Here is a 21,188-nt window from a genome sequence, read left to right as displayed (position 1 = left end):
CTCTACCAAAACCCTCATCCACACCCTTGTCACCTCTCGTTTAGACTACTGCAATCTGCTTCTTGCTGGCCTCCCACTTAGTCACCTCTCCCCTCTCCAGTCGGTTCAAAACTCTGCTGCCCGTCTCATCTTCCGCCAGGGTCACTTTACTCATACTACCCCTCTCCTCAAGACCCTTCACTGGCTCCCTATCCGTTTTCGTATCCTGTTCAAACTTCTTCTACTAACCTATAAATGTACTCACTCTGCTGCTCCCCAGTATCTCTCCACACTTGTCCTTCCCTACACCCCTTCCCGTGCACTCCGCTCCATGGATAAATCCTTCTTATCTGTTCCCTTCTCCACTACTGCCAACTCCAGACTTCGCGCCTTCTGTCTCACTGCACCCTACGCCTGGAATAAACTTCCTGAGCCCCTAAGTCTTGCCCCATCCTTGGCCACCTTTAAATCTAGACTGAAAGCCCACCTCTTTAACATTGCTTTTGACTCGTAACCACTTGTAACCACTCGCCTCCACCTACCCTCCTCTCTTCCTTCCCGTTCACATTAATTGATTTGATTTGCTTACTTTATTTATTTTTTGTCTATTAGATTGTAAGCTCTTTGAGCAGGGACTGTCTTTCTTCTATGTTTGTGCAGCGCTGCGTACGCCTTGTAGCGCTACAGAAATGCTAAATAGTAGTAAAATAGTAGTAGTAGGTACCTTTGCTGCCGAAGTCCCCTTCAGCAACGGTCTCTGAGTCCGGCGCATTCGCTGATCTGGATTCTGTTTCTGTGAGTGCTGACGTCCTGCATGTGGGTTCAGGAGTTCCTAATAGTCCTGAGCCTTCCTAGGATTTGCAATAGCAAAGCAAGCATTTATGATAACTACTACAGCTCTTAGTGCTGTGGTGTTCTATGTGTTGGAGGTATCTGTGGTAGTTTAAAAGTATCTGGGCTTTAGCTTACATCACTCAGGGGGTGTCGCCTAAATTCCATGATTAGGAAGAAGAACATCAAGATCATTTCAGACAGACTAGCATTTTCACCCAATTTAGGTAATGTGTATAATTGAAGCAGAAAACTGCATAAAATAAGTGTAAACCACTTTGGTTGTACCACAGAAAGGAGGTATATCACATCCATGATCCCCTCTCCCAGTCCAATAAAGCCTCCTGCCTATGGGTGAATGCTTTGTAATTCAGTGCTGTGTTTATGACCATAATTGCTGATAATGCTGATTTTACCTACTTCTACAATTACATGGATTTGTATTTAATTACTTACTTTTCCAAATCTGTGTTTAAGGTGAGTTTCAATTTAAGTATAGTAGGCAGGTCCCTGTCCCAGAATACTTACAAGCAGAATTGGTACATAAGGTAATGTAGGGAAAAGTGACGTGCTGAAGGTCACAAAAAGCATCAGTGGGAAGAGAGGGACTTGAAACCTCCGGGTCTCAGCCTGCTGCTGTAACCAAAATGCCAATCGTCCCTTCCACTCAACTTGGTTGTAGCTTTATGGTGATATTACAATGAAGTCACTAAACATTTCACTTGGGAATTATAATTGCTCTCTGTTGATAGAAGTAATAGCCTCCTTGGAACAGGGTAAATCTGACCCAGACAGCAAGCTTTGGAAGTGCCCCTTGATCTTTGGATGTCCTACTGTAACTACTAATTAATGAGTATTATCACAAATGTACAATTTCTTTCTTTTAGTTCTTGTAAAACAGGAGACCTGCAGGTTATTTTTACCTTTTGGAAAGTCAACAGCATGTTAAGGAATCCTGAATTGTTCATCAGTTTCAGGGCTTCACTCCATGACGGCTTTATACACGGCCGTTCTGGATCAACAGACACACTATCAATTTTCCTTTGGAAGAGAAGCAGCACACAGTCCATGATTCGCATGATCAAGTGAGGCGGTTTGCCCAGTTTACGAACTGTAGCAATGTCAGCAGGCTTAATGGTCTAAAACAAATCACAGAGGAAAAGAGTTCTCTTACTCAGGACACTCACAACCTGCATATATTTCAGACATCCATGATAATAATAAGTAAATCTTCTAATAATCAAATGTTGGATTTTAATATGCAAGCTCTTATTGATAATGCCAACTGGTACTGCATCCATTTTGCTGCAGAGGGATACTGTAGACTGCATTAACATAGTGCTGAGAAGTTTAACAGGACTGTAACCAGTCAGCTTGTGCATATTTACTAGCATGAATGTTAATGTAATTATAAAAACGCCAGTATATTCAAGCAAAATAAAATTACCGCACAATCATCTTTGCGACACAGGATAAAGCTAAAGGGTAGATTATTCAGTCACAATCTTACTTCTAAGAGCCTGGAACAATGATATTTGCAGAAGGATATCCTTATTATTTTAAAAAAGTAGTTGAACCCAGTCTGTATCAATATATTAAACACAGGGGATAAACAAGACCTGGCATTGAAATGATATGGAAAGACAAGCCAAATGAATACTACCTTTTTGCATCACAAATTTTCCACAAAAGATATCTATTTCACCAGCTTTTGTTCTGCACAAAATTTAATGAGAACATTTTTGATGAACTGGGTATTTTCTAGATCCATGATTGATATTTGTTGTATGGGACAGCAATTTGTCAAAAAACTTGTGCTGTCAGAACAAATAGTGAGGTCTTTCTCCTCCTTCAATAATTCAATTAAAAATTACCAGGACAACATTTAAATTCTGCAGTTGGTGTTCCTTTTAAATGCCAGCTGTGATGTCTAAACATGTTCCCAGATATTTAGCACAGGCTGCTGTTCAGTGGCGCTGAATATTCGGGTATGCTGCTGACTGTCAGAGTTCTTTCCAGATAAATGCATAATTGTGCTTCTCTCTGGATAACTGTTCTGATAACTTAGGTTAATAATTAATCTGCCCCACTTTATCCTCAGTTATATGGATAGCGGCACTGGATATCGTTGTTTTCGACTAGATTCTACATATGGCGCCTGAAAATTTACACTGAAAAAAAACACAAAAAACGTCTAGGTGTAATCTAGAAAATACATCTAGATTTAGGTGTATTTTATAGAATAGGCTTAAATATCGGCGCAATTTATAGAATACGCTGCGCGGCCGTTCACACGAATATTTTTAGTCACACGCATTTACGCCAAGTAAAACTTGGTGTAACTACTGACGCTGAAGTTAGGCACAGACTGTGTGTATTCTATAACAACGTGCATAGAATTTAGAAATGCTCACGACCCGGCCATTCCACGCCCATGGCCATGCACCCTTTTCAGCTATACGCGTAAGAATTTATGTGCATTGCGTTGCAGAATATGCTTAGACAGTTGTGTGCGTAAATTCTAATTGATGCCAATTAGTGTCGATAATTGCTTGTTAGCCGGCAATTATCGATGCTGATTGGCTTGTTAACTAATTAAGTTGTGTGCGCAAATCCAGAATACGTCTGGATTTGCAAGCACAACTTAAGTCGCACTATATAGAATCCAGGGGAATGTAGACAACTTTCTACTATCTGGGTAATGCTGCTGAAAATCAGTGACTGGCTCTGGTCAGCAGCACTTATTAAGGTAACAGGTGCTGTTACCTGCATAAACGCTTTTGAACATTGGAAATACATGATCATCCAATTTACTATGGTAAGTCAAGTTCATGGTGGAATATAGAATATTTTTCAATTCACAGAGATGTGGAGAGGCATTTTCAATTTGATGTCTAAATCCAACTTTGGATGTTTTGCTGAAAATGTCCAAAAATCAAGTGGCGAACGTGGCCATTTTCGAACCTGAAAAATGTCTATCTTTTGTTTCAAAAATGACCATTTCCTAGACATTTTTAGACATTTTGTGCTCAGTGCGTTTTCCTTTTGCGACCATTAAGAAAAACGCCATCCAAGGGAAAATTCACAAAAACAAGCCATTGGGATGTAGGAGAAGCCAGCATTCTTAGTAGACTGGCAACACAGACATCCCAGCAGAGCAGTGGGGCACCCTAGGAGGCACTGTAGTGGACTTCATATAAAAGGTACCACATACCCATCTCACCATTACCCCCTTATACTGTATGGGGAGTCCTCCAAAACCCACCAAAAACCTACTGTACTCAACTATACACCATTACAATAGCCGTTATGGCTGCAAGTGTCACCTATAAATACAGTAGGTTTTTGGTAGATTTTGGAGGGCTCACAATTTCCACCACAAGTGTAACAGTTAGAGTGGGATATGCAGTCCACTGCACCAACCACTAGGCTACTCCAGGGACCTGCTTGCTGCTGTAATAGGACTGACAATAACTTCTGAAGCTGTCATAGAGGTTGGCATGCACTGTTTCTTTCACATCTTTGGGGGGACGGGGGGGACGGGGTCGGTGACCACTGGGAGAGTATGGGGGGTCGTGCCTTAATCCCTCCAGTGGTCATCTGGTCATTCCTTTTTATGACATCGTCATTACTGAAACAAGTCCAGATTAAAATGTTCAGCTTTTAGCCCTGGATGTTTTTGCTTTGAACGCCCAGTTCCCACTCTGGCATGCCTCCTTGTGATTTGAATGCACTGCAGACAAACCGTGTAGAAAAAAAGTCATAAAAATGTGTTTTGAAAATAGTTATTTGGATGTTTTTGCAAGAAAAACATCCATATGCTGTTTTGTGTTGGTTTTTGGACATTTTTCTGTTTTGAAAATAAGCCCCACAATATTCCAAAGTTGTTTTTTTAGAATTTCAATTACCCGATTTCCCTGACAAATGAAGGACTACATTCAATGAAGGTAATGGAGTAAAACCAGAACTAGCTCAGTTTATCCCCCTGGATATGGAGAGGTATGGTCACTCTCCATGTAACTTTAACAACTTCCTTGGAGGCCAATGGGCTAAAGTGGTATAATATTGATTATTTAAAGTATCTTAATGATCTTCTGGTAACAATTTTGTGTTAATAGCTCATGTTAATGGTATGCAAATATATTTCACATGTTAAATTTGGCACATTATTGCTGTTATCCTATAACAATGTAAAATACCTCCCTGAGGTAGAGTTATGTTTCTCATGGTAAAGAACAATGACCCAGACGCATAGGCGGTCATATGCACAAACGGGAGGCGGCCCGGCACAGCCAAAAAGTGTGTTCTTGGGAGGCATTGTGGGGAGGGGAATCAGACAAGGGAAGAAATTGAGGGTGGGTAGATGCAAGTTACATCAGGCCGGCAGAGAGAGGGGAGGTAGTAAGGAGTAGAGAGAAAGGGGGTAGAGTCAGGTGGCATGAAGGGAAGTCCTAGGGGTGCGGAAAGGGGCTGGCATTGTAGTATTAGGTACAGTGTTTGCCAAGGTGCAATCGCCATATTGCATGGTACTTCAACGGCTCACCCATCCCACCTGCCCCACGTTAGGGAGGATAGGGTCTCGTCGCAGCATTCGGCAAGAGGTTCATTTGAGTACATAAAAATTTGAAGGGTGCATAAATCACTTGTACACATTGAGACCTATATATTGATGTGTATACAATTGATTGTGTGGATTTTAAAATTCTTGCATGCATACAATGAGTGCCTAAAACAAAACAGATAGGTCAAACGAACATGAACAAGTGCCCACAAAGCAAAAAAAGAACTGGTTGAAACAAGCACAAACCATTCTACTTGTGGCCATGCACACCCTTAAGCTCAAGTTCTGGTCACTAGGCTACTGGCCTGACCCCTTTTGAAACACAGATATTAAACTTTTTGGGGGAGGGGGGATGAACCATCATTAGTTAAATTCTAACCTGTAGAGCTGCTTCAGCTTCCTCCAGAGCAGGCCTTGCCGCTTCCAGCTTTTCTTCTGCTGCTGCTTTATCCACAGCTATTTCATCTACAATGGCCTGGGCTTTATCTTTCACTTTCTGCACTTGCATTTTCACCTTTTCAGCAGCTTGGGCCTTCATAGTCACTTCCTGCAAGACTTCATCTGCTTTTTTGGAAGCAATGGCCAGGTCTTGTTCCTTTACTGCCAGTTCTTTGGACAGCTGATTTACAGACACCTCTGCTTCCATCAATTTTGCAAGACCTGTTTAAAAGCAAAGTGCAGAGACAGGTTTTTTTTGTGGTTGGTGGATAAAAGAAATAGAGCTACTACTACTACTACTACTATTTAGCATTTCTATAGCGCTACAAGTCGTACGCAGCGCTGCACAAACATAGAAGAAAGACAGTTCCTGCTCAAAGAGCTTACAATCTAATAGACAAAAAATAAATAAAGTAAGCAAATCAAATCAATTAATGTGAACGGGAAGGAAGAGAGGAGGGTAGGTGGAGGCGAGTGGTTACGAGTCAAAAGCAATGTTAAAGAGGTGGGCTTTCAGTCTAGATTTAAAGGTGGCCAAGGATGGGGCAAGACGTAGGGGCTCAGGAAGTTTATTCCAGGCGTAGGGTGCAGCGAGACAGAAGGCGCGAAGTCTGGAGTTGGCAGTAGTGGAGAAGGGAACAGATAAGAAGGATTTATCCATGGAGCGGAGTGCACGGGAAGGGGTGTAGTGAAGGACGAGTGTGGAGAGATACCGGGGAGCAGCAGAGTAAGTACATTTATAGGTTAGTAGAAGTTTGAACAGGATGCGAAAACAGATAGGGAGCCAGTGAAGCGACTTGAGGAGAGGGGTAGTATGAGTAAAGCAACCCTGGCGGAAGACGAGACAGGCAGCAGAGTTTTGAACCGACTGGAGAGGGGAGAGGTGACTAAGTGGGAGGCCAGCAAGAAGCAGATTGCAGTAGTCTAAACGAGAGGTGACAAGGGTGTGGATGAGGGTTTTGGTAGAGTGCTCGGAAAGAAAGGGGCGGATTTTACGGATGTTGTAAAGAAAGAAACGACAGGTCTTGGCAATCTGCTGGATATGAGCAGAGAAGGAGAGAGAAGAGTCAAAGATGACCCCAAGGTTTCGAGCTGAGGAGACGGGAGAATGAGAGAGCCATCAACAGAAATAGAAAACGGGGGGAGCGGGGAGGTGGGTTTGGGGGGGAGAAATGAGAAGCTCGGTTTTGGTCATAATTAATTTCAGGTGGCGTTGAGACATCCAGACAGCAATGTCAGACAAGCACGCTGAAACTTTGGTTTGGATGCAAGGTGAGATATCAGGGGTAGAAAGGTAGATTTGGGAGTCATCAGCATAGAGATGGTAGGAAAAGCCATGGGATGAGATTAATGAACCAAGGGAAGAAGTGTAGATAGAAAAGAGGAGGGGACCAAGAACAGAACCCTGAGGTACGCCGACAGGCAGAGGGATAGAAGTAGAAGAGGAGCCACCAGAGTGAAGGTGCAGAGGGAGAGGTAGGAAGAGAACCAGGAAAGGACATAGCCCTGGAATCCAAGTGAGGACAGGGTATCGAGAAGTATGCTGTGATCGACAGTGTCAAAAGCAGCGGAAAGATCAAGAAGAATGAGGATGGAATATTGACCTCTGGATTTAGCCAGTAATAGGTCATTGGAGACTTTAGTAAGCGCAGTTTCGGTTGAGTGGAGAGGGCGAAAACCAGATTGTAGTGGGTCAAGAATAACATGTGAGGAGATATCATCAAGGCAGCGGTGGTGAACAGCACGCTCAAGTAATTTGGAGAGAAAAGGAAGGAGGGAAATGGGTCGGTAATTAGAGGGACAAGTAGGGTCGAGTGAAGGCTTCTTAAGGAGAGGTGTGACCACAGCATGTTTAAAGGCAGCAGGGACAGTCGCAGTGGAAAGTGAGAGGTTGAGAATGTGACAGATAAAAGGAATAAGAGCAGGAGAGATGGCATTAAGAAGGTGGGTGGGAATGGGATCAGAGGAATAGGTGGTACATTTTGAGGAAGAAAGGAGAAGTGTAGTTTCCTCAATAGTAACTTCAGGAAAGGAGGAAAGGGAATGAGGGGAAGGAGAGGGAGGGGAATGGACTAGTGGAGGGAGAGGTGGTGAGGTAGAGAAAGCAAGATTTACCTTTTGAACCTTATTGTGAAAGAATTCAGCAAGGGTCTGAGGAGATAATGAAGGGGGCGTTGGGGGAGGGGCACCTTGAGGAGATAGTTCAATGTGGTGAAGAGAAGTCGAGGATTAGAGCCAAGAGAGTTGGTCAGTTGGATATAATAATCCTGTTTGGCACGTAAAAGAGCAGATTGGAAGGAGGTCAGCATGAACTTAAAGTGTAAGAAATCAGCAAGGGCCTGAGATTTCCGCCAGAGGCGTTCGGCGGAGAGGGTACAGGAACGTAGGTAGCGGATATTAGAAGTCAGCCAAGGTTGGGGTTTTGTACGCCTTACAGGGCGGATCATCAAAGGTGCAAGAGTGTCTAAGGCAGAGGATAGAGTATTGTTGTAAGAAGAAACAGCCTCGTTGACAGACATGAATGGTGCCACAGTAGAGAGGAGGTTTGAAACATGGGAGGATAGAGATGAAGGGTCAATATTGTGAAGATTCCTAGATAAATTAGATAAGATAGGACGGGACTGGGAGGGAGGAGATTTAAGTGTGAAAGTTATAAGATGGTGATCAGAGGAGGGAAGATCAGAGGCAAGGAAACTAGAGGGTGAACAGTTGGAGGAGAAGATGAGATCAAGACAGTGACCATTTTGATGAGTGAGGGAGGTGGAGCATAGTTGGAGATTAAAGGAGGACGTTAAAGCGAGTAACTTGGAAATATAAGAGTTAGAAGGATCATTAGCAGGAATATTAAAGTCACCAAGGATGAGAGAGTGGGAGGAAGGATCATGGAAGAGCCTCATTTTTCAATTTTTTCTAACAAACCAAAACAGAACTAACCTAAAAAAAAAAACATAAGTACATAAGTATTGCCATACTGGGGCAGACCAAAGGTCAATCAAGCCCAGCATCCTGTTTCCAACAGTGGCCAATCTGGGTCACAAATACCTGCACAGAAGAAAAGTGGGAAATGGACCAATGACTCCAGGAGAATGGGAGATAGATTTAAAGAATCACTTTATTGAATGACTCGACACAGACAACTGTGTTTCGGCCAGGAGGCCTGCCTCAGGAGTCTGAAAACAATAGATATATTAAAAACATCAATTAAAATAAACGACAAATAATGTAATAAAAAGAAGAAGAACAATATATTGACAAGAAATATAGTATAAATATGAATAATACAGAATGATAAAACACCATAAATTTGTATAATCTAATATTAACAAAAAATATATAATATAAATATAAAATGTAGTCAAAAATACATATATATACACATATAATCACATGTCCATATGTGAAAACTATATAAGACTATTTTTTCAGACTATTCGACCTCAAGTTCTTACTTGAGAACACAAGGATCACCAAGGTCGGTCTTTTTATATATTTTTATATATATATATTTTTTCCCATAGAAACATTTGATCTCATCATATTTCTATATACTCATTGCATTCCATACTTTTTGCAATCACTGGTCTTATACCCTCTCTGTAAATGTGCTTTGTACATGGCCATACACATATATATATATATATATATATATAAAAAAAATTTTAAATACCCTCAGCACACTTATATATATATGTTTCTTTAACTTTTCATATTTCATTTTTCAATTTTCAGTTTGTTTTAAGGACACATATGCATGTAAATATGTATATATATATATATATGTGTAGGTACGAATGGATGTGTGTATGTATGTATTTTGTACTTATGTATGTATGTATGTGTATATATATATATATATATATGCGTATATATGTATGTATGTATGTGTGGATATATGTGTATATATATTCCTGACTTTCTTTGTCTTAATCATAGATTTATGTATGTGCACATTAGTGCAATATAACATGCAAGCATGTTCTGCCCTTCTTTTGGCTATATCTTATATAGTTTTCACATATGGACATGTGATTATATGTGTATATATATGTATTTTTGACTACATTTTATATTTATATTATATATTTTTTGTTAATATTAGATTATACAAATTTATGGTGTTTTATCATTCTGTATTATTCATATTTATACTATATTTCTTGTCAATATATTGTTCTTCTTCTTTTTATTACATTATTTGTCGTTTATTTTAATTGATGTTTTTAATATATCTATTGTTTTCAGACTCCTGAGGCAGGCCTCCTGGCCGAAACACAGTTGTCTGTGTCGAGTCATTCAATAAAGTGATTCTTTAAATCTATCTCCCATTCTCCTGGAGTCATTGGTCCATTTCCCACTTTTCTTCTGTGCTGTGATTTTCACGTGGGAGTTAGTGTTCATCCACTTAGGTGGATCACCCTTTCTCACAAATACCTGGCAAGATCCCAAAAAGTACAAGTCATTTTATACTGCTTATTCCAGAAATAGTGGATTTTTCCCAAGTCCAATTTAATAATGGTCCATACCTTTTTTAAACTCTGCTAAGCTAACCGCCTTTACCACATTCTCTAGCAACGAATTCCAGAGTTTAATTACACGTTGAGTGAAGAAATATTTTCTCTGATTCGTTTTAAATTTACTACTTTGTAGCTTCATAGCATACCCCCTAGTGCTAGTATTTTTGGAAATCTTAAACAGATGCTTCACGTCTACCCGTTCAACTCCACTCATTATTTTATAGACCTCTGTCATATCTCCCCTCAGCCGCCTTTTTTCCAAGCTGAAGAGCCCTAGCTGCTTTAGCCTTTCCTCGTAGGGAAGTCATCCCATCCCCTTTATCATTTTCGTCGCCCTTCTCTGCACCTTTTCTAATTCTTTAAAACTGTAACATTAACTACAAACGATAAGGCAATTTACGAATGTTTTTTAATTCATAAATATTGCTGCACAGTCAAACTGTGTGAATAATTTTTTACTGGGTGCCGTTCAAAACACCACACTTCCAACGGCAGCAACAAATTCAGAAAAGATGAGTAAGTCTGTGAAGGGGCTATTTACTTCCTCTGTTATTTCACTCAAAGCTACTTTTCTCATTTCAAAGACACAAAACTGGAAACATTTCCAGGGTAGACACCTCTAATGTCACTCGAAGCCCAACTTATATCTTCACAGAAATCCAGGGTGAACAAACAGTTCAGACAGGAAAGAGACTAATGCACTCTATATTTATAAAGCAAACAAACAAGCAAAACCTTAGGGCTTCTTTTGCAAAACCATGCTAGTGATTCCTGCGTAGCAAATGAGAGGAAGCCCATCGGAACTGAATGGGCTTCCTCTCATTTGCCGCACAGGAATCGCTAGTGCGACTTTCTAAAAGAAGCCCTTACTGAATAAAACTAGGACAAAAATATATGTCATTTCATAATGGAATTTCAGGCAAATGCTGTGCCATGCGTAAATATAAAGACATTGGACCTTATTCACAAATATGCATGTCCATTCTGGGGTAAATTCTATAAACAGCGCTGAAACATCAGCGCCGGGAAAAATTAGAGTAATGCTATTCTAGCACTTAGAGCCGATTCCCTTGCCCTAGGCACTGATATCTACGCCAGCTGTAGCAGCTGAATTAAGAAGCTGAAAAACTATATAAAAGTTTTAATTCACACCTTTTTGCTGGTACTGACTCTGATGAAGATGCTGTGGCTGTTTGTACTTCATTTATATAAAACAGTGAACACTGTTATTCCCAATCACCCATACTGATATTATTGACTCCTTAGGCAGGCACCTCTGCGCCAAAATGCAGATCTGCATAGAGTCTTTAAAAAACTTTTTAAGGATTTGTTCAATAGACTTATTTTGTCTACCCCTGTGCTGGAATTGGATTGGTCATCCCCCACCTTACCCCTTTTTGTTGTTTTTGCGGTGGAGGATTACCTATGAGGAAAGGCTAAAGCGGCTAGGGCTCTTCAGCTTGGAGAAAAGGCGGCTTAGGGGAGATATGACAGAGGTCTATAAAATAATGAGTGGAGTTGAACGGGTAGATGTGAAGCGTCTGTTCACGCTTTCCAAAAATACTAGGACTAGGGGGCGTGCGATGAAGCTACAATGTTGTAAATTTAAAATGGATCGAGAAAATATTTCTTCACTCAATGTGTAATTAAATTCTGGAATTCGTTGCCAGAGAATGTGGTAAAGGCGGTTAGCTTAGCAGAGTTTAAAAAAGGTTTGGGCAGCTTCCTAAAGGAAAAGTCCATAGACTGTTATTAAATGGATTTGGGGAAATCCACTATTTCTGGGATAAGCAGTATAAAATGTTTTGTACATTTTTGGGATCTTGCTGGGTATCTGTGACCTGGATTGGCCACCGTTGGAAACAGGATGCTGGGCTCGATGGACCTTTGGTCTTTGCCAGTATGGTAATATTTATGTACTTATGTTATGTACTTATGTACTTATGCACTTCTTCTTTGTTTGTGTTTTCGCTATTCTATATCAATGCACACAATTTTTGGAATGGCCTTGCCATGAATCTGGCCATGCCCCCTTTTGAGTTGTGCTCTAGTAGATTTGAGTGCACAGTGTTATAGAATAGCATACAAGAAGATGCATGCGCAAATTCCAATTACTGCCAATTAACTGCAATAACCATTAACATCAATTTATTGCAAGGTAGTGGCTACTTAGCTAATTAATTTGCACGCAAATCTTCGATCCGCATGCAAATTTCTATGTACATTTTTCAGCCCCATATATAGAATCTGGGATCTTTGTCTATGCCTATCTTGAAGGTCTGATGCTGCTTCTTTAAACTAATATGATCACATCAAAAATTATATTTGAAATTCAAGCCTTATGGATTTCCTTGTTAGCAAAAAAATTCATACACAGAAGCCTTTCAGTGCTAGTAGTTATTGATTTTGGTATCCAGAGGACAGCAGACTAGAGTGCAGGCAGATCCCAATGTCCTGAAATTTTCAGCAGATATTAAGGCTATGTCAAGATGAACAAGAGCCTCTGGTTATTTGCTGCAAATTTCAATTTTTTCAGCAAACAGAGGCACTACTATTTGTATATCCATGTGATATTAAGGAGTGTCTATTTTTTAACAATAACCCTAAAAAAAAAAGGATTGCAATAATCTCTAAAACTGTAGTGCTATATAAATTGAAATACATGTTACCAGATTTATTTTGCCTTATAAAATGCTAATGCTAATAATAATAAAATATATGTATTGGTTCAGAAATGAAGGGTACTGTTTCCAAACCCAACAAAATTCTTTCCAGGTTTTGATAATTCTTATGCCGGTCCAAGAAAAGTTATCTAGAGAATACATTAAAGGTAATTCTATAAAGGGTGAAAAGTAGGTGACCCTCAAAAGGGTGCATCAGAATGCACACTAGCATTAGGTAAAGATTAATCCCCCATCAGAGATCTTTACAGAATTAGCACCCGGCTTTGTACCAATCTGTGAATCAAATGGCAGCGAGGCACCCATTGGCATGGCACCCTGTGCACTGTACATCATAAAGTATGTGCAAACATTTACGAGATATACATGCTGATGTCACAAACATGGGGACATTCTCAAAATGGAGGCCCTAATTCCACAGAGAAGACAAGCACACAAACAGGTAGAAACCTCTACATGTAGTCCAAAGTCCAAAGCAAGAGTAGAGGATGCCACAAAACACAACCAACTAGCCAACGGGGTGAAGTAAAAGAGTCCTTTATTCAAAGGACCTGTAACTGGACCAGACACAGTTCGTGTTTCAGCGGTGAAACCGTTACTTCAGGGGTCACAATACAACTTGCCAAGCCTTAAGTTTAAAAAACCAGGGAAACCTGGTGCAAAACACTAGAACAGCCATGTAAATCCATCTGTAGTGTTGGACCCACCCAAGTCCCCTCCATATCCACACCCTCTAGAATTTAAGTGATAAAGTAAGTCAGTGTGTTTTTTATAGCAAAAAAGGTGCCGGTACTCAAATGCTAGGCCACCCTTCAGGAGTGGGGTTTTCACTGAGAGACCCACCCAGTGGTGTGCTGGAGCAGATCCTCACAGGCTCGCGAGAGCCATTTGTTAAGTTTTTAAGAATTTTGGGAGCCTGTTGTTAAAGTAGGCCTCTCCATGGCTACTTTAACAACTGACTCCCAAAATGTGGGCTTGGGCCCCCTCCTGAATTCTCTTTTACTTTGCTGGCAGTGATGCTGGCCCCACCAGCCAAGTAAATAGACTGCTGCTGCTCTCTGCTCCTTGTTTCTGACTCTAAGCATCAGGCTGGGACTTTTCATGCAAGCACAAGGAGGTTCCATGATGCTGCTCAGAGCCAGAAACAAGCAGCAGAGAATGGTGGCAGTCCATTTATTGGGGTGGGGCTCAGCAAAGGTATGCCTAGCGTGCCTGCACAAGGGAGGGGAGAGAGAGGCATGTATTCCCCCCAAAATTTCAGGGCCGGTTATGCCCGGAGAGTGAGCCCGTTGTTAAAATTTTACCAGCACACCCCTGGACCCACCCCATAATAGTCAGGCCCCCTGCAACCAATCACAGAATCTATGACAAGGCAGAACTGATATGTAGAGCCTGAGCTCTATCAATAAATCTTGGGTTTCATGGGTCAATTTTAGCAGACAGTGGAAAAGGTGCCGGTACTCAGTACCCCCAAGTACCCCTTCAAAAAAAGCCCTGGATAAAGTATTCCCACACTAGAGTTATAGAATTTCAACTGAATTCAGTTCCACATGTAACTGCAAATTAGTGCCAATTACTATATCAGTTAGCTTCAGTTATAGCTGATTATTGCCAGTAAGTGCCAATTAGTGCAGACACCCTCTTGTTGGCCAGGCTGTTCCTACCCAGGGTCAGAGAGCTCTTTTGCCAGCCTGGCCAGAGGAGAGACTACATTTGCAGGCACGGGAACTGGCAGAGATTGCAGAACAGATTGAAAAGGCTGGCAGCCATTCCCATTTAAGTAAATGCCAGCAAAGGGTAGAGCAGGAGGAATGTGTGAAGAAGTAATGTTGCAGGGAATCAGAGATGTAAGCGATATAATGCAGATGGGGCATGCACATTCTCAGTAATACCTCAGCAATGAACCAAACCTCCCCACACAATAGATCCCAGCACATTAGCAGGAGAGAAGGGAGGGAGAGTAACATACCACTAGTATACGTAAGCCCAGTAAGTAAAGGGCATCATTTCCTTTGGGCCTGTCACAGGTGAAGTAAAAAAGTGTGTCTGTCTCCAGAAGGACCACTATTTCAGGTCACTGCCAGGGAAATCGAGGGTTCTGAGATAGCCCAAGGACACAAACAGCCATGGTGTGATTTGAACCTGGGTCCTCCAGTCCATTGTCCACTGCTCTAAAGATCAGGCTATGGTATCCCAACAGCAACCCAGACATATATACATGCATGCATTTCCTCCATACATGTGGACACAGACTGGCATCAGGGACCTAGGGAAATGATGTCTGCCAGCTCACTTTGCACCAGTCACCACTACGAGCTGGCAACTCTCTAAGCACAGTTAACAATGCAAACATAGTTTCTATGCATACAACTGTGAATGGAAGGAATAAAATCTGGTAGGAACTCCACTGTATGCAAACAGATATCATGCATATTCACTGTGGAAATTGTGAAAACCTGACTGGTTGTGACCCTTGAGGACCGAGGTTGCTCACCCCTGCCTTAGAGGAAAGGAGAGATAAGAGCAAATATGATACAGATATTTATATAATTAAAAGGTATCAATATGCAAACTAATCTTTTTTGGAGATGGGGAATCAGTAGAACTAGAGGTCATGGGTTGAAGTTGCAGAGTGGTAACTTTGGAGCAACATCAGGAAGTACTTTTTTTTACAGAAAGAGTAGTGGATGCCTGGAATGTCCTCCTGAGGGAGGTTGTGAAGACAAATATGGTAATGGAATTCAAAAATGCATGGGATAAACACAGAGGATTACTATATAGAAAAAGGATGGAATCCATTTTAAACAACCTCATACTTGGCGTGAGCTTCAACGGCAGCTCCAGAGGTTGAGAGGTAGGATCAGTTCTGGGCAGACTTTTATGGTCTGGGTCCCGTAAATGGCAATGATATATCAAGATCAAGGCTGGAGTGGGCCTTGTGGGTAATTCCAGTTTGGAAGTAGGACCAGTGCCGGGAAGACTTCTACGATCCATGCCCCTAAATTGGCAGGGAGAGGTAAAGATTAAGTATGCCAATGTTTCAATCTTGAAGAAGTGGAACCTGCATAGAGTGACAGATAAAACTCTGGCCACCTTGTTAGGCAGACTTGATGGTCTCGTGCAGGTGTTTATCTGCTGACATTTACTATGTTATAAAGAGCAGTGCTGCCACCAATAATACATGGTGGAAAAAAAACAAAGCAGATCAGTACATATAAAACCATTGTTTAATAAATAATTGTTGAATTAAAATAATAAGCCCGACACAGGCCGTGTTTCGCCCAACTGGACTGCATCAGGGGCTACAAAACAAATAATTGTATAACAATTAAAAATATATAGAAAAACAAATTAAAAAGTGAACATAATTTAAAACATATGATGATGACTAAAGGCTGATATCACAACACACCATGATAATATAACACGTTATATTGTGTTCTATTTTTCTATTTCTATTTTTACATTGTGTTATATTATATGTTTTTAATTGTTATACAATTATTTGTTTTGTAGCCCCTGATGCAGCCAGGTTGGGCGAAACACGGCCTGTGTCGGGCTTATTATTTTAATTCAACAATTTTTTATTAAACATTGGTTTTATATGCACTAATCTGCTTTGTTTTTTTTCCATCTTGGAGTTTGCAGATCGGTTACCCTGTTGTTTTCTTGGACCAATAATACATGGGCCAGGCAACTGGCCAGGATAGATGGATTAGGGCCAAGCCACAGAAGGCTGCGTCATTTGGCCAAGTTATCACATAGTTCCATAATCTTTGCTGGGACTGCCCCAGCAGCTGGGCCTCTTGGGCCATCCCAGGCTGGTGAGGAGAATCACGAAGTATTAGTGAAGCACTGCTACTGCAAACATAGGCCACTGCAAGGGCACTGCTGTGGTATGGTCATACCCCCAGTCACTGTGATTCTAGGGGGTAAGGGAGGGGCAGCCCAAAATGGCCCTGGGCTTAGCACAAGGTGGGCATAGCATCTCTGCCTCAATGTGTGCCCTGGAGGAGGTAGGTGGACCACTGCAGGGGTAGTCCTGGCAGCAAGAAAGCAGGTCACAGGGAGGGTAATGGGAAGGGGAGAAGAGATGCTGGCCACCCGGGAGGATGGGGGTGGAAGGGAATGTGGAGTGGAATACTTCCAGGTAGAGGACAAGGGAGGCCCTCCAAGAGAGGTCTCTCCAAAGGTGTCTAATTATCTCATGTTGCCCCTAATCACTGCTGCCAACAATACCCATCCAACCCTAATACCTGCTGGCATAGGCAAATACAGCATTGACCACAGATCTCATGGGCCCTTGTTCCACTATATGCCATGTGCATGTGCACACACACAAACCTCTGACTGCCCAGCCCATCATCTGCTGATTCCTCACCTCTGAATCTTGCATGCAAGTCCCCATCCAGAAGGACCCGGGGTCCCTGTGTCCCTGCCCACACACAACCCAGGGCAAACTGTCCAAACCATGACATCTCTGTTTCTAGAAGTGTGAACAGTGTATTTTAGTGACACACTCAGTCCCCAGACCATTGACATCAGCTCCCCACCTCCTGGTAGCATATCAGCCAAACCATCACTATGGTGAACAATGGACTGGAGGACCTGGGGTGTGTGGGGGAGAATACCACTGTGACCTGGTACTTGGCATGGATAAGCCATGATGTGTGTCCCCTAACATGATATTGATCCCTGTCCTCAGTGTGAGTTTTCACAGCCAATCACTGTGCTGACAGAATCCCTGAAGATTCTGACACAGGGATGGCTGGAGCTTCCCAGCAGGGGGCAGTGCAACAGGAGGTGGAAGAAGAGGAAGAGGTGAAAGAGGTGGAAGAAAAGCCTGAATGAATGCAAAGGGAACCAGCCCATGTAGGAGAGGAGAGAGCAGGCCCAGAAAAGGATACAGCGCTCCATGTAACTGGGCACTCACATTTATGTGCGCAGATATTTAGAATACTAGAAGGTACATTGAAGAAATGCTTTATTTATTTATTTTTTGACATTTATATCCCACATTATGCCAAGCAAACTCGGGTTCAATGTGGCACGGCACCTAACTGCTATTCTGCAAATACCTGCTTAACTTACATAGTGCGTATTTGAAAGGTGGGGTGGGGGCAGACATAGGGGCAGAGCTTGGCAGGGACATAAGTGGAGATCCCACTTGTAACTTTCAGAATACTGTAAGTTATGCATTTTCCTGCCACACTTAGGTGCTCACATTAACACCAACTCTATCACCGACATAATTGCATGTGCCTAAATTTTAAGTGCGTTGATACCTGGTTACATTAGTTTTCTAGAACAAGCTCTGAGTGCCTAATTGGAGGTGCTTCCATTTAGGTGCCGAGGACACACAGTAGAAACCTATTCTGTAATATCACTTGGGCTTCCAGGTTCTTCTAGAAAACCGTTATACCAGCCATAGAGTGGCAAAAGTGTGGGTAACTAAATGCGGTAGGAACAAGTGTAACTAACATGTCCCACCTAGTCTCCACTCACTTGTATGACCTTTCTTGTATTTATGTGCTATTGCTATGTAAGGTAGACACACTGCTGGCACTAGTATTACAGATATTTACATGCATAAGGGGATGTAAATGCAGATACCTAGATTATAGAATTGCCCTTTAAGTACAGGTCGCCTAAAGTGAGGCACTGGGATGCTTCACACTAAGCACAAATTCTGTATTGATGGTATAGAATACTAGCCTAAGTCAGTACTTATATGCCACTTAACACTATGTCATTGGCTGGTATAAACATTCATGATTATGGGTTAGATTCTATATATCATGCCTAAAAAATTGGTGGCAAAATGAAAAAAGCCTAAAGTACTCCTTAATTTAGGCACACTTTATAGAATAAGCCTAAATTTCCACACGGTTTATAGAATACACTGAGCATCCATCAATGCAACTAAATGTAGTTGCGGCCATTTATATATCATGCCTAAAATATTGGAACCGAAAAAGCCTAAGTATACTGAAAACTCACCTCTTCAAACAAGCCTACCCAAACAACCCAACTTAATTCTCGAACCTAATCCACACCACGAACACTATCACACTCCAATCCTCTCCCCCACATCTCTTCCTATTGTCCTACTCTATATAATCTGGATTATCTCTGTGATACTGTACCATACTTTGTGTTATCTCTGTGATACTTTGTACCATACTTTGTAAGCCGCACTGAATCTGCTATCGAACGGGAAAGAGCAGGGTATAAATGCTATAAATAAAATAAAAATAAAATAAATATTCTATAAAGTACTTCTTAATTTAGGCATACTTTATCGAATAAGCCTACATTTCCGCGCAGTTTATAGACTACACTGACCGTCCATCGACACAACTAAATTGATGCAACTAAATTTAGTCATGGCCATTTATGCTACATTTTACTTGGTGTAAATGCAGATGCTTAAATTACACAAGGACCAGGTGTATTCTATAACAATACGCATACATTTTTTAAATGCCCATGATTCACCCATTCCATGGCCCCTTTTCAACTATGCAATTTAGAAATTATGTGCATCACATTATAGAATATGCTTAGTCAGTTGTGTGGGTAAATTCTAATTATTGCCAATTAGTGTAATTGCTTGACCCACCGAAGTCCTCCCCCACATCCATACCCCCTAGAATTTACATGTAACTACAAATTACTGACAATTACTATCAATTAACTTCAATTATAGCCAATTATTGGTAGTGCCAATTAGTGCCTAATTGATCAATTAAGTTGCATGCATAATTGGCACTATTCTATAATCTACATGTGCAAGTTTGCACACTATCCCCCAGATTCTATAAAGTGCGAATTAAGTTGCGTGCGCAAATCCAGTGATATTTTGCATTTGCATGGGCAAATTAATTAGTTAACAAGCCAGTGTCAATTGACACTTAAAGAATCATTGACACTATTTAGCGTTAGAATTTACACGCAGAACTGTCTAAGCATATTCTATAGCGTGATATGCGTAAATTCTAATGTACATAGCAGAAAAGGGGGTGTGGCCATGGGTGTGGAATGGGAGATTCTAAAATCTATGCGCATTGTTATAGAATACACCTGATCTGTGCCTAATTTAGGCCTCAGCATTTACACCACTTGGTGCAAATGCCCGCAACTAAATTTAGTCACTTAGATGGTCGTTCAGCATATTCTATAAATCAAACCAATATTTAGGAGTCACCTTTTTCAGGCACCACATATAGAACCGAGTCCTATGCAAAAAATGTGTCTACAAAATTATAGAATGAAGGAGTAAGTGCCTAATCAGTGCTGCAAGGAGCAGAAGAATTAACAGTCTTTCATTTATCTACCTTGTGATATCTTTATTACTGCTTAATCTTATTTTTTATAATAGTACTATATTATTGACTCAGATTCAGCTAGTGCTATTATAATATTGCTGGAACCTCTTCTATATCAGTCCTGCTGAATTACTTAATCTTCATTTTATATTTATTCATTCTGGGATATAAAAACTATAGGCCTTACCCCAAAAGAACTTCCCCCCATTTTGTGTCTATATTGCTCAATATTTTTAACCATTTAACCAGTGAGGAACGGCTCCTGGACGGTTAAATGGCAGTTAACCAGCTATCCTGCAATATTGCTGGTTAGTGCTTAGCAGATAACTGGTTATATCAAGTGATATAACCAACTATCCACTAATATTCAGCACATCGCCAGCTACTACTACTACTACTACTACTTAACATTTCTAGAGCGCTACTAGGGTTACGCAGCGCTGTACAATTTAACAAAGAGAGACAGTCCCTGCTCAAAGAGCTTACAATCTAATAGACAAGTGAACGGTCGGTCCGATAGGGGCAGTCAAATTGGGGCTGTCTGGATTCACTGAACGGTAAGGGTTAGGTGCCGAACGCAGCATTGAAGAGGTGGGCTTTAAACAAAGACTTGAAGACGGGCAGGGAGGGGGCTTGGCGTAAGGGTTCAGGAAGGTTGTTCCAAGCATAGGGTGAGGCGAGGCAGAATGAGCGGAGCCTGGAGTTGGCGGTGATGGAGAAGGGTACTGAGAGGAGGGATTTATCCTGTGAACGGAGGTTACGGGCGGGAACGTAAGGGGAGATGAGGGTAGAAAGATAGTGAGGGGCAGCAGACTGAGTGCATTTGTAGGTAAGAAGGAGAAGCTTGAATTGAATG

General features: G+C 41.4%; 1 protein-coding gene across 1 annotated transcript in view; it reads right to left on the bottom strand.

Annotated features, from left to right (window-relative positions):
* LOC115471141 (dynein heavy chain 5, axonemal-like) overlaps positions 1-21,188 on the bottom strand; it is a 766,968-nt gene that overhangs the window by 264,363 nt on the left and 481,417 nt on the right. Inside the window, 2 exon segments of the mRNA XM_030204834.1 lie at positions 1,734-1,949; positions 5,751-6,031. Coding sequence (XP_030060694.1) covers positions 1,734-1,949; positions 5,751-6,031 — 497 coding nt within the window.

Source organism: Microcaecilia unicolor, chromosome 1, assembly GCF_901765095.1.
Source record: "Microcaecilia unicolor chromosome 1, aMicUni1.1, whole genome shotgun sequence".
Taxonomy (NCBI): Eukaryota; Metazoa; Chordata; class Amphibia; order Gymnophiona; family Siphonopidae; genus Microcaecilia; species Microcaecilia unicolor.
Note: the sequence above shows the minus strand (reverse complement) of the source record. Positions and strands in the feature narration are given on the sequence as shown.